The sequence below is a fragment of the Macaca nemestrina genome, chromosome 8 (genome assembly GCF_043159975.1).
Source record: "Macaca nemestrina isolate mMacNem1 chromosome 8, mMacNem.hap1, whole genome shotgun sequence".
Classification (NCBI taxonomy): domain Eukaryota; kingdom Metazoa; phylum Chordata; class Mammalia; order Primates; family Cercopithecidae; genus Macaca; species Macaca nemestrina.
This window is the reverse complement of record NC_092132.1, coordinates 142,179,425-142,193,153: the sequence shown is the minus strand read 5'-3', so window position 1 is coordinate 142,193,153 and position 13,729 is coordinate 142,179,425. Positions and strand designations below refer to the sequence as shown.

General features: G+C 54.7%; 1 protein-coding gene across 4 annotated transcripts in view; it reads left to right on the top strand.

Annotated features, from left to right (window-relative positions):
- Positions 1-6,204, top strand: part of LOC139355928 (SH3 domain and tetratricopeptide repeat-containing protein 1-like) — a 49,173-nt gene extending 42,969 nt beyond the window's left edge. For all 4 annotated transcript variants that reach the window (XM_071068632.1, XM_071068631.1, XM_071068633.1 and 1 more), the window contains exons 4-7: positions 908-1,030; positions 1,737-1,893; positions 2,857-3,053; positions 5,818-6,204. In XM_071068632.1, coding sequence (XP_070924733.1) covers positions 908-1,030; positions 1,737-1,893; positions 2,857-2,960 — 384 coding nt within the window. In that variant the 3' untranslated portion in view covers positions 2,961-3,053; positions 5,818-6,204. The remainder of the gene's footprint in view (positions 1-907; positions 1,031-1,736; positions 1,894-2,856; positions 3,054-5,817) is intronic.
- Positions 6,205-13,729: the final 7,525 nt, after the last annotated feature.

The following is a 13,729-nucleotide window of genomic DNA, read 5'->3' as shown; positions in this document are numbered from 1 at the left end:
CATCCGTCCATCCATCCATCCATTCATCCGTCCATCCATCCATCCATCCATCCATCCATCCATCCATCCATCCCAAAATTAATCTATCCACACACCCATCCATCCATCCATGTGTCTACATCTCCTCATCCATTCATCCATCCATCCACTCATTCCTAAGCCACTGCTGAGCACCTGTTGTGTGCCTTTTCCCTCCCTCCAACTGGTTCCTGCACATCCTCCCCCAGTGGCCAGCATCTTCTCCCTGAGGGCAGAGGCGCGGCACCTCACAGTGCCCAGCACCTGCTGGTGTACAGCACATGCTCAAATAATGTGACCACTCAGTTAACACACAGAAGAACTTGCTCCAAGCGACACGTGGCACATCTCCTGACAAAATGAATCTATCATAGTGGCTGTTTTCAGAGGCTTTCCCAAACACAGTGTGATCTGGAACAAATTGTGAAGCCCACGAGCCTGGTGAAGCTTTCATGATTGAGCACCTGCTATATACCTCCTTGAGCTGAGGAGAGGGATCAAGAGCTCATGGCCAAGAGGGGACCAGGCCCACCCACAAACACTGTTGATGTGGCAGGGATGTGGCAACACAGAAAGGAGCCAGGGGATGGGCTCCCAGCAGTCTGGGGGCCACGGAGACTGGTTTGAGTGCAGGGGAAGTGGGCTAGGCCTAGCCCTGGTGGTAGGATTCACAGGTGTCGGGCTCCTGGGCTGCAGCTGCTCAGTCACCTCCTGGCACTCAGGTGCATCAGTTCATTGTCCTCATGCCAGTGGTGGGGGCAGCCCTAATGCACAGGGTCTGCAAAATGCTCAGGTGTACCTGTAGTGTGTGAGAGGAAGGAGGCTTGCAAAGGTGGGCATGGCCACCTCGCCAGATTTGGGTCTTGAGGGAACTTCTGTCTCCTTTCAGGTGGCACAGAATGTGGTCCTGTACACAGGCGACCCCAACCTGGGGCTGGAGCTGTTTGAGGCAGCTGGAAACATCTTCTTCAATGGGGCCTGGGAGCGGGAGAAAGCCGTGTCCTTCTACCGGGTGAGCTGGCCTGTGGGCTGATGTGGGTGGGCCTCAGGGGAGCACCTGGAGGGCTGAGACACAGGTGTGGCAGGGCAGAGGCCTCCCACCTGGAGGCGGGGCCACCTATGCAAATGCTTAGTTTCCAAGTGGTCACACCGGGAATGATATTGACCATGCCCCTGCCCGGGACAAACGTTTGGGGCCTGGATGTGACAATGGCTCTACCCTTGTACCTGATGATCTCAAGCAACCATGAGCTGGAAGTTCTGTCCCCATCTTCCAGATGAGGAAACTGAGGCTCAGAGAGGCACAGGGACATGTCAAAGGACACACAGCATGTCAGTGGGAGGCCCAGGTCTGCTTGCACCCCGAAGTGGGACGGCTTCTCCCTTCCTCTGAGCTCACGGTGTGGCTCAGCCCTGGGCACAGATAAATGTGGTGTTTTTAGAGCAGAGAGGAGTGCTGGCTCCCCCCAGTCAGACCCCTGGTGCCCAGGTGGGAAAGGCTGGTCTGAGGCTGCTGGGTGTAGCTGGATGGGCCTCAGGTGACTCTTCAGCCCCCAACTTGGGTGTCTGAACTGTGTGTTATCCCAGAGCACAGAGCTGTGTGGAGGTGCAGGGGTAGCTGGGGCGTGGGAAGCTCCAAGCACATGTTTGAGCTCTGAGGAGGGCGCTGGGCAAGGTGGGTGCTGCAGGAAACCTGACCCCACCTCCCTGTGTGGGAGGACCGGGTCCTGGCCCTGGCAGTGACTACGGGCAACTGCAAGGCGGAGCTGCAGCTACAGCTGTGCAAAAAGCTGGTGACACTCCTGGCCACACTGGAGAAGCCCCAGGATGGCTTGGAGTTTGCCTACATGGCCCTAGCACTCAGCATCACTCTGGGTAAGTCCCCTGAGCCCCCACCCTGCCAGGACCCACACTTTGCCAGAGCCCAGCCTCCAGGTCTGCAGGGCAGTAGCTGAAACAGCTGCTGGATTTTCCTGGTCTCCTGTCCAGGCAGGCAGATCTGCCCAACTGGCTTCCCTGTCTGGCTGTGGGGCACAGCCTGAGGTCTCTCAGGCAGTGTAGAGCTCCCTGCCTGACTGAGCTCTGTTTCCTCTGCCTGTTCCCGCTGCTGACCACAAGGGCCGCCCAGTGTGCCCTCTGCCTTCCAGACATGCCAGGCATCTCGTTGGTCCCTGTATGTGCCAGGCTGAGTGGCACATTCCCTTTCTCATGTGCCCTACCCAACCTCATCAACCACACGGCTCTCTGGCTGATAAAATCCCAGTTCCCCTTCCAGCAGTCTGCCCCTTAAGGCTGGGCATCCCCTGGTGCTGTGCCAGGGTCATCTGTCCCCCTCCAGAGACAGGGAACCCTAGGCAGGCCGCATGCCCCAGCACCTTGTGCCCCGTGGCCCAGTACACAGTAGGTGTGCAGCTGACTCCCCAAAGTAGGGGGCTCTGATTGTGACACACGCAGGAGGAGTCGGATGTCACGTCTGTGGGTTGCCTGGAGCCGGGGTGCCCGGGAGCACCTGGACTGCATGGCTTTTGGGCTCCCCTGGTTAAAACCAGTGAGCAAAGGCAGGTGGCTATGTGTAGGCACAGAGCTGGGCCATCCAAGTCCGACTTTGCCAAAGCCTCACAGTAGACAGGGGCAGGCCTTATTAGTTCTGCTTTGCAGATGGGAAAGTGAGTCTGGGAACCTGGAAGGGACTGGCCAGAGCTGCCCAGGCGACCGCAGGTGCCTGGAGGCAAGCCGGGTGTGCTGCCTGGGGTCTGCATACCTGCTCCTGAGGGGCCTGTGCCCTCCCTGCCCCAGGGAGCCACGTCCTCACACCTGCCCCTTTGGCCTGCACCCCAGGGGACCGGCTGAACGAGCACGTGGCCTACCACCGGCTGGCTGCCCTGTACCATCAGCTGGGCCAGGGCAAGCTGGCGGAGCACTTCTACCTCAAGGCCCTGTAGCTCTGCAACTCGCCACTGGAGTTCGACGAGGAGACCCTCTATTACGTGAAGGTGTATCTGGTGCTCGGTGACATCATCTTCTATGACCTGAAGGTGGGTGGGGATGGGCAGGGCTCGGGGTGTTCCCGGCCCCCTTGGAGTGGGATCTCTACCCAGACCCAGAGGCCTGGGTTCCAGCCTTCCTTAGGAATGGCCCAGTGGCCTCCCTGGAGCTCTGCACGTGGCTGGAGCAACCGGCAATGTTAGCAGATACAACCCAGCTCCCAAGCTGGCCAGGCCCCACCCTCAAGAACTCAGTCTCAGCCAGGGAGGCTGACACATGAGTGGGCAATGGTGGCCTCTGGGTGAAGAAGGGGGATTGTAGTCAGGGGGACCCTCCTGGAGGAGGTGACACCAAAACTGAGTCTTGACAGTCAAGTGTCAAGTTGCATTTAACAAAGAAAACAGGGTCGGGAGAAGGACATTTCGGAGGATGGCATCATCCTCACATTGAATCCACGTTGCAAGATCCAACCCAAATCCTGGCGCCTCCTCTAGGAAGCCTGCCCAGGGTGCCAGCCTGCACTGAGCAACTCCTTCCTGGAGTCCCAAGACACCTTGAACCTTCACATCACCCAGGAAGGGTGGGGTGGGACCAGTGTCTTACCATCGGGTTCACAGACAGGGAAACCCCAGCTCAGGGCAGGTGCAGTGGGGCGGGGCCCCAGCCAGCCAGGCTGAGGCCTTGCTGGGTCGGGTCTGTCTGGAGCGGAGGTGCTGTGCTCCCTCTGCCCCCAGCCCTGCAGGGGTGGAGAGCTGGGACTGTCAGACTCAGACCTGGCATGTCTCCACCCCTGTGCCCAGCAGGCACCGCCCCTCCTCAGCATCGCACCGGCACCGCATCAGTGCTCCTTATGGGCTGAGGGGCCAGGGCACTCCAGTCCAGGGACCGAGATCTTGGGGTCCTTAGAACAACATGAGGAGCTGGGGCAGCCCTAAGACCCCGGCCCGTATCCCCCACCGCAGGCCTGGGGCTGCCCGGGAGGCCCCCGCCCAGTGCTGGCGACACCTGGTGGTCAGAAGTGGTCCATGTGGCCTCCCAAGTCCCAGCCAGACAGGGAGGTTCCAAGTGTCAGACCCAGAGGGACGCTACTCACCGCTCAGGGGCTCGCCTGGGACCCAGGGAGACGGGCCTCCCAGAAGAGGCCTTTATCTCTCTTGGTCAAGCCTGCCGCCCACTCCGCCTGTCCAGGAGGAAGGAAAGGGCCAAGTAGTACCTGAGAGGCCAAAGTCCACGGTTGGGGTTGAGGGGCAGAGGCCTCCTTCACCTCCTTCCCATGCACAGCCCTCTGGGCCTCATCGTGACTATGCTGTCAGCGCAGGCCAGCTTCCCACAGGGAGGCCCCCTTGGAATTCCCCAAGGGCGGCTGTCTTTCCAAGGCTACACCCTCCTCCTTGTATAGGAGGCTCTGGACCCAGGGCCCAGAGGAGTAGGAGAAAACGCCAGGCTGCATGGGGCCTGGAAGGCTGGCAGAGAGGCAGGGGTAAATGGGCATCTTTGCCGATTGCCTCTAAAATGGGGTCCCCTTTAGTGTACACGTGAGAATGAGCCCTGGAATAGGGAAGATTAGGTGTGTCCTGGCTCAGCCTGCCACTCACTAGCTGTTGCACACACTACAGTCACATGGAAATGCCCACGCAAATGCACACGGGCACAGGCACGCACACACACAGGTGCACACACGCACATACAGGCATGCACACAGGCACACACACAGGGACACGCACACACAGGCACACAAACGCACAGGCACACGCAGAGACATATGCATTGGCTGGCTCCTTCCTGTTTAGTTGGGATGCCCCCACCCCTTCAGGAAGCCTTTGCCTTCCACCCCCGGCTGAGTCTGGGGCCTCCTGGGCCCCCCACAGGCTCCTGGGCTTCCCTCTGCCACAGCCCGGGCCACCCTGTGTGGTCAGTGTTTACTCCCAGGTCCCTCAGACTGGGAGCAAGGACGTTAGGCTGAGCCACGCACCCAGCACAGAGTCCAGTGTTCGGCTGGGCCGGGGGCATTGGATGAGCAGTGGCGGTGACTCGGGGCCTTCTCACGCCCGTGCTCCGTGTGTGGGGCGGGGCAGTGGGGGAATGGACTTGCTGCATCTTGGACTTTGTCCTTGACCCTGGGAGCTATCTTGAGATGGTAAAGAGGGACAGGCCAGGCATGGGTCTTAGAGAGGTTCCTTGGGTGGCCCCATGTGGAGGAGGCGCCGGGGAGAAGCCGGGTGGGGGATGGGAAGGTGAAGGAGGAGGTCTGGGAGGCGGCATCCCAACCCAGGGATGGTGAGTTTGGGCCAAAGACGCATTGAAAATGGGAGTGGATGTCTGGGGAGTCACACTCCGTCAATATTTCAGGGAACATTGCCAGAGAGGACACCTGTGAGATGGTTTTGTACCTGGCCTGTCCCGTGGAGGGCCCGGAAGTGGTCAGCATGGACAGGGGCCAGAGGGGAGCCTGGGTCACTCAACGCTGTGTCCCTGCTGTGGCTCGGAGCCACGGGTCCTGCATGGAACTCTCAGAGCAGGCAGGATCTGTCCTGACCTCAGCCCATGGGGAAAGCAGCCACTGCCTGCGGAGAGGGTGGCACTGGGGCAGGACGGTTGGGGTGAGTGGGGCGTAGGGGCAGTCAGGAAGGCTTCCAAGGGTGTCAGGGTCGTCCCCACTTCCTGCAGCTGAGACCACAGCAGTGTAACAGGTTTCGGGGCTCATGGGGTGAGCCAGCATTGGCTGGACATGTGGAATGACCTGGAGAGAGGAATGGCCTCTGGGAAGACGGGCTCCGAGTCCCCCTTTTGCTGAGCATGACCTGTCCCCTTCAGGACCCGTTTGAGTACTACCAGCTGGCACTGGCAGCCGCCGTGGACCTGGGCAACAAGAAGGCACAGCTGAAGATCTACACGCGGCCGGCCACCGTCTCCCACAACTTCCTCCTGGACCGTGAGAAATCGCTCCTCTTCTACCAGAAGGCCAGGACCTTCGCCACAGAGCTCAACGTCCGCAGGGTCAACATGCCTCCTCTGCCACTCTGCGGGTGGGCCCCCTGGTTGGCCCCCAGCCACCCTCGCTGAGGACAGCATCCGAGGGAGTGGGTTTTGTGCAAGAAGGATCGTCTCCTCCCTCTCCTGGTGTCTCCCGTGGCTCATTTTCTGGGAAATGGGGCATGAAAGCAGGGTTCAAATAGCAATAAATTTTTCTTTGCAATAACATACCGAAGTCCCCAGGGCATCCTTCCCTGTGTGCTTCCTGGGCTGTGTCTAGGGGCCAGCTCCTTCCCTGGTGGCAGCCCTCTGATCTTGGGGATGAGAAGGATCGTGAGTCCAACAGACCTGGGCCAGGTCACCATGAGCCTCGGTTTCCTCGGTGGCCAGAGGGGAGATGGTGGTGGAACTCTCTGGGCAGCTCCCTGCTCTCCCTGCTCAGAGCTTTTGCTGTAGGTCTCGTGCCGCCCTTGCCTTTAACCTTCAGGCCACTGTGCCCGGATGTGGGGGCTGCTAGTGTCCCTGTTCGCCATTGAAGAAATAGAGGCACAGAGAAGTTAGGTGTCTGGCCCACCGTCACACAGCAGCAGGTAGGGGCGGAGACGCAGAGCCCAGTACACTGACCACCACACCACCCTGCCAGCCTGCAGCCAGGAAGGTGTCCCCCATTAGGACCCAAGGTCAGCTCCTGGACCCCTCTTGTGTTGTCAGGAGAGCCACAGGCCAGTGACGGTGGCCCCGGGGATCCCTCACTCAGTGTCCTCTGCTCCCAGACTTGGTTGGGCTGAGCCTGGCCAGTCCCACCTCTGGCCACTGGTCAGCCCTGTGGGAAGTGAGATGCAGGGATCTCTGCCTGTGTAGATGCTGCTGCCAAGTATTGAAAGCTTTATCTGGGCTGCCCCCAAGCCATCCCCACATACCCCTCCCCTTCCGGTCCCCGGCCCTCATCCCAGTCCCTGGAATCCCAGGTTTTCCTTGTTGGAATCTCTTGGCCTTAGGGAACACAGCTCACACGGTCTCTTTGCCAGTTTACGGCAAGAAAACCGAGGTTCAGAGACTGTGGGTGTCCCACGTGATTCTCACATACACTGCACTCTCCCAGGCCCCTCTTTTAAACACTTTAAATGAGGTGACATTCACATCGCATGCAATGAACTATTTCAGCGCGAATAATGTGGCATTTGTGCATTCACAGTCCTGTGCAACCACTCACGCCATCTACGTTCAAAATGTTTTCATCTCCCCAGAAGAAACCTGCCATCCTCACTAAGCTGTTACCCCTCCTTGGTATCCCCCAAGCCCCTCGTTTAATGGAAGGGGAAACTGAGGCCCCGAGAGAGACTTGCCAGTGGGCGGAGCTCTGATCATAAGGAATCAGGCACCCATCTGCTGCTTCAGTCCTGGGTTGGTTTTCCACCTAGCAGAGGTGACAGAGTCTGGAGGTTCTGGGACCCCATGCTTGCAGCCAGAGCCCTGCCCCGAGCCTCCCCACCAGGGGGCAGCAGAGAGCTTTCCAGAACCGGTCGCGGGGCTGGCGGGAAGCAGCGGGTCAGAGCTGCTGACAAACCTCACGTGGACCCCAGATCGCTGTCTCTGTGGGTTGGGCTTGGGAATTGGAGAGAAGGCCGCATGATTGGAAACGTGAAGACGGCACGGCCTGGCTGGAGGAGTGGGAAGCGCCGTCACGTTGACTGGGGACACAGACCTCCTGCCCGCTGGGCCGGGCCTGCAACCATTCTTCTCAGGGTGGGGTCCGCAGGTCCGGCTTGCTCTCGGCCCCCGACCTGCCTCAGAGTCCGGGGGGCTTTGGAACTGTGCCTTCCCATCTTCACCCACCCTGGCTGGTGCCATGAGGCGCCTGGATCCTGGGATCCTGTTCCTCTTGGGCAGCAGAGACTGGGGGACCAGAGGAGATGATGGGTCTTCAAGCCCCACATTCGAACCCCAGCCCACCACTGACAGTCTGGGGGTGCGAGATGAGAGAGTTGATGTCTCTGAGCCCCAGTTTTGTCACCACTAAAATGAGGCCGACGTACTGGGGCAAAGTGCCAGCCCCAGGACTAACAGAGGCCTGTTTCCTACTGACAATCCCTCTTACTCCTAAAAACAGCTCCAACAACCACACACTAGGGAACGCTCAACCCAGGCCAACTTGTCAGAGGCACGTGAACCAGAGCGACTCCATCTTGAATGGGGGCTGGGTAAAGGGAGGCTGAGACCTGCTGGGCCACATTCCCAGGAGGCTAGGCATTCTTCGTCACAGGATGAGATAGGAGGTCCCCACAAGATACAAGTCATAAAGACCTTGCTGTTAAAGCAGGTTGCAGTAAAGAAGTTGGCCAAAGCCGCAAACCCAAGATGGCCACGAGAGTGACCTCTGATTGCCCTCACGGCTCATTATGTGCTAATTATAATGCGTTAACTGCTACAAGGCACTCCCACCAGCGCCAAGACAGTTTACAGATGCCATGGTAACATCTGGAGGTTACCCTACATGGTCTCGGAAGGGAGGGCAGAAACTCTCAGTTCTGGGAATTGCCCACCCCTTTCCTGGAACACTCATGAATAGTCCAACCCTTGTTTAGCGTATGATCAAGAAATAACCATGAAAATGGGCAACCAGCAGCCTTTGGGGCCACTCTGCCTATGGAGCAGCCATTCTTTTTTTTTTTTTTTTTTTTTTTGAGATGGAGTCTTGCTCTGTTGTCCAAACTAGAATGCAGTGGCATGATCGTGGCTCACTACAACCTCCGCCTCGTGGGTTCAAACGATTCTCCTGCCTTAGCCTTCCTAGTAGCTGGGATTACAGGCACCTGCCACCACACCGTTAATGTTTTGTATTTTAGTAGAGACAGGGTTTTGCCATGTTGGACCAGGCTGGTCTCGAACTTCTCACCTCAGGTGATCCACCTGCCTCGGCATGCCAAAGTTCTAGGATTACAGGAGTGAGCCGCTGCGCCCGGCCAGAGTAGCCATTCTTTTATTCCTTTTCTTTCCTAATAAAGTTGCTTTATGAACTCACCCCGAATTCTTTCTTCCGTGAGATCCAAGAAACCTCTCTTGCAGTCTGGATTGGGACCCCTTTCCAGTAACAAACTTTCTTAACCTCTCAGACCCCTCGTCTCTTCATCTGTAACCAAAGACAAAGCCTCCCCCGAGGTTCCAACAGTGAGGAGAGAACACATGGGAAACGAGGGGCACAGAGTTGGTGTGCAGAACCAATATCACAGACTGAGTGTCAAGCCACTGTCATATTGGAAGTAATATCATGCTCTCCCCTACAAGTTATGAGGAACAATATCACAGGGGGGTGTGTACCTTCTCCGGTAGTGGGAGTAGTATCATCATCTCTTCCTTTAGATGACAGGAACAATATCACAGGGTGGGTGTACACCCCGTGTGTTTTTGGAAGCAATGTCATTCTCTCGTTCTAGGTTTTATGATTCATATCACAGGTGGGGTGTACACATCATCCACTCACCCCCTGGATATCAGCAACCATATCACAGAAGAGGTGTCCACCCCCTTCGATACTGTCAGCCATATCATCTTCCTCTCGCCTGGATATTAGGAACAATACCCCGGGGTTGGGGGCGGTGTACACCCACTGTGATATCGAAAGTAAACTCAGCCTCTTTCCCGCTGGATATTAGGAACTATATCACAGGTGTGTGTGCACCTTCTGGGATATTGGGAGTACTGTCAGCCTCCAACCCACTGAATATTAGGGATAATATACAGGGGACAGGGTGGTTACATCCCCTGCGATATTGACAGCAATATTCTCCTCTTTCCCCTGTACATTAGGAACCACATCACAGGGGTATGTACACCTTCTTCGATATTGGGATTAATGTTTTTGTCTCCCCCAACTGAACGTCAAAAACGATATCACAGAAGGGTGTACACCCCCTGCGATATGGCCAGTAATATCATCGTGTCTACCTTTGGATACTAGGAACAACATCACAGAGGGTGTGTACACTCCCCAGCAATATTGGGCATAATGTTATCCTCTCTTCCCCTGGATATTAGGAACGATATCCCTGGTGGTGGGAGGTGGAGTACATTCAGAACAACATCACTGAGTGGGTGTCCACCCCCTGCGGTATTGGGTGTAATATCATCCTCTCTTCCCCAGGATATAAAGAACAATATCACAGGAGGGGTGTACAGCCACAGCCCCTGCGTTATTGGGAGTAATAGCTTCTTTTCCCACTCTCGATATAAGGAACAATATGCTAGGGTGGGTGTACATCCCCTGTGATATTGGGCGTATTGTCATCGTCTCCCAACGTGAATATTGGGCGTAGCGTCCCAGGGGGGTGTACGCCTTCTTCCATATTGGGAGTAATATCATCCTCTCCCCTCAGGATTGTAGGCAAAATATCGAAGGGGTTTTACACTTTGTACGATATGGGCAGTAACATCATCCTCTCCCTACCTGGATGTAAGGAACTATATCACAGCCGGCTGTACACTTCTTGCCATATTGGGAGTCTTATCATTCTCTCCCATCATGGATATTAAGAAAAATATTACAAAGGGGGTGTACACCCCCTGAGATATTGAGAGTAATATTATGCTCTCCCCTTCCGGATATTAGGAACAATATCGCAGGAGGTGTGTACAACCCTTGCGATATTGGGAGTCATATCATCCTGTCCCCCTGAATATAAGAAACAATATCACAGGAGGATGTACCCCCCCCGTGATATTGGGAGTCATATCGTGTTTGTCGGAACAATAGCACAGTGGGTGTGTACATCCCCTGCGATATTGCCACTAGTAACATCGCCTCCCTCCCAGGATATAAGGATGAATATCCCAAGGGGGTGTACACCCCTGCGATATTGGCGGTAATATCTTCCTCCCCCCGGCTGGCTATTAGGAACAATGTCACAGAAGGGGTGTACACCCCCTGCTTTATTGGGAGTGATATCATCCTCTCCATCCCTGGATATTAGAAACAATACCACCAGGGAGTGTACACCTCCTGCAATATTCAGACTGATGTCATCCTCTCGCCATCTGGATATTAGGAAACATATAACAGGGGTGGTGCACAACCCCTGCGAAATCGGAAGAAATATCACCCTCTCTACCTTTGGATGTTAGGGAAAATATCACGGTGGAGGTCCACGCCCACAGTGATATTGGGAGTCATATCATCCTCTCCCACCTTGGAAAGAAGGAACAAGATGTCCGCAGGGATATACCCACACTACGGTAGTTTTAATACTATCCTCTACCCCCTGGCTACTAGGAATAACATCATAGAGCAGCGTACACTTTCTGCGACAAGGGGAGTAATATCATCCTATTCTGGCCGGATATCAGAAAAAAGGCGATTAATTACTAATATTAATAAATATAAATGATAAATATTAATTATAGATATTAAAATCACAATTAAGATACTAAAATTAACACTGCTTAAAAAAGTTAATCATGAGTATTAATAATTAATATTTAATAATAATAAGACAATTAATAATAAAATAATATCAACAATTAACGTTACTTAATACTAAGTGATATTGGCTATAAAATAATAATAATTATTAAGAAATATTATTATTGATAAATGACATTGATATTAAAAATTAATCCTTGGAGTAGATCATAACCTATTCAAACAATTATAGTAATTACCGGCTGGCTATTAGGAACAATGTCACAGAAGGGGTGTACATCCCCTGCTTTATTGGGAGTGATATCATCCTGTCCGTCCCTGGATATTAGGAAAAACATCCCCAGGGAGTGTACGCCTCCTACAATACTGGGACTGATATCATCCTCTCGCCATCTGGATATTAGGAAACATATCACAGGGGTGGTGTACAACCCCTGCGAAATCGGAAGAAAGGTCACCCTCTCCGCCTTTGGATGTTAGGGAAAATACCACGGTGGAGGTCCACGCCCACGGTGATATTGGGAGTCATATCATCCTTTCCCACCCTAGATAGAAGGAAGAAGATGACCGACGGCATGTACACACACTGCGCTACTTTCTTTTTTTTTTTTTTTTTTTGAGACGGAGTCTCGCTCTGTCACCCAGGCTGGAGTGCGGTGGCCGGATCTCAGCTCACTGCAAGCTCCGCCTCCCGGGTTCACGCCATTCTCCTGCCTCAGCCTCCCGAGTAGCTGGGACTATAGGCGCCCGCCACCTCGCCCGGCTAGTTTTTTGTATTTCTTAGTAGAGACGGGGTTTCACCGTGTTAGCCAGGATGGTCTCGATCTCCTGACCTCGTGATCCGCCCGTCTCGGCCTCCCAAAGTGCTGGGATTACAGGCGTGAGCCACCGCTCCCGGCCACTGCGCTACTTTCAATGTCATCCTCTACCCCCTGGCTACTAGAATTAACATCATAGAGGACTGTACACTTTCTTCGATACTGGGAGTAATATCATACTCTCCCGGCCAGATATCAGGAACAAGATTATTAATTATTAATATTAATAAACATAAAAATGTATATTAATCATAGACATTAAAAATCACAATTAAGATACTAAAATTAATACTGGTTAAAAATGTTAATGATGAGTATTAATAATTAATAATATTAACACATTTAATAATAAAATAATGATATCAACAATTACTGTTACATAAATCAATACTAAGTGATACTGGCAAAAAATAATAATTATTAAGAAATATTAATATTGATAAATGATATTAATATTAAAAATTAATTCTTGGAGTAGAACATAATCTATTTAAAACAATAATTAAGAATTAATGGTAAACTATTAATTGATAGTATTATTGATAATTAATAAAATGGATCCTTGATGTTTAATAATTAATTATATTACTGCTCCCTGAGCAATACACTGAACGTGTACACCCGTCTGTGAAACAGTTCATTATTTCCAGAGAGGGAGAGGGTACTACTCACAATATCTTCAACAGGCTGTGAGTCCACAATGCCTCCCAATAGCCAAGGGGGGGAGAGGGGGTGGCTATTGGTCCCCACCTCGCGGGGGGTGGCTCACCCCCCTGCGAGGTGGCTCCCAATAGCCAAGGGGGGGAGAGGGGGTGGCTATTGGTCCCCACCTCGCAGGGGGGTGGCTCACCCCCCTGCGAGGTGGCTCCCAATAGCCAAGGGGGGGAGAGGGGGTGGCTATTGGTCCCCACCTCGCAGGGGGGTGGCTCACCCCCCTGCGAGGTGGCTCCCAATAGCCAAGGGGGGGAGAGGGGGTGGCTATTGGTCCCCACCTCGCAGGGGGGTGGCTCACCCCCCTGCGAGGTGGCTCCCAATAGCCAAGGGGGGGAGAGGGGGTGGCTATTGGTCCCCACCTCGCAGGGGGGTGGCTCACCCCCCTGCGAGGTGGCTCCCAATAGCCAAGGGGGGGAGAGGGGGTGGCTATTGGTCCCCACCTCGCAGGGGGGTGGCTCACCCCCCTGCGAGGTGGCTCCCAATAGCCAAGGGGGGGAGAGGGGGTGGCTATTGGTCCCCACCTCGCAGGGGGGTGGCTCACCCCCCTGCGAGGTGGCTCCCAATAGCCAAGGGGGGGAGAGGGGGTGGCTATTGGTCCCCACCTCGCAGGGGGGTGGCTCACCCCCCTGCGAGGTGGCTCCCAATAGCCAAGGGGGGGAGAGGGGGTGGCTATTGGTCCCCACCTCGCAGGGGGGTGGCTCACCCCCCTGCGAGGTGGCTCCCAATAGCCAAGGGGGGGAGAGGGGGTGGCTATTGGTCCCCACCTCGCAGGGGGGTGGCTCACCCCCCTGCGAGGTGGCTCCCA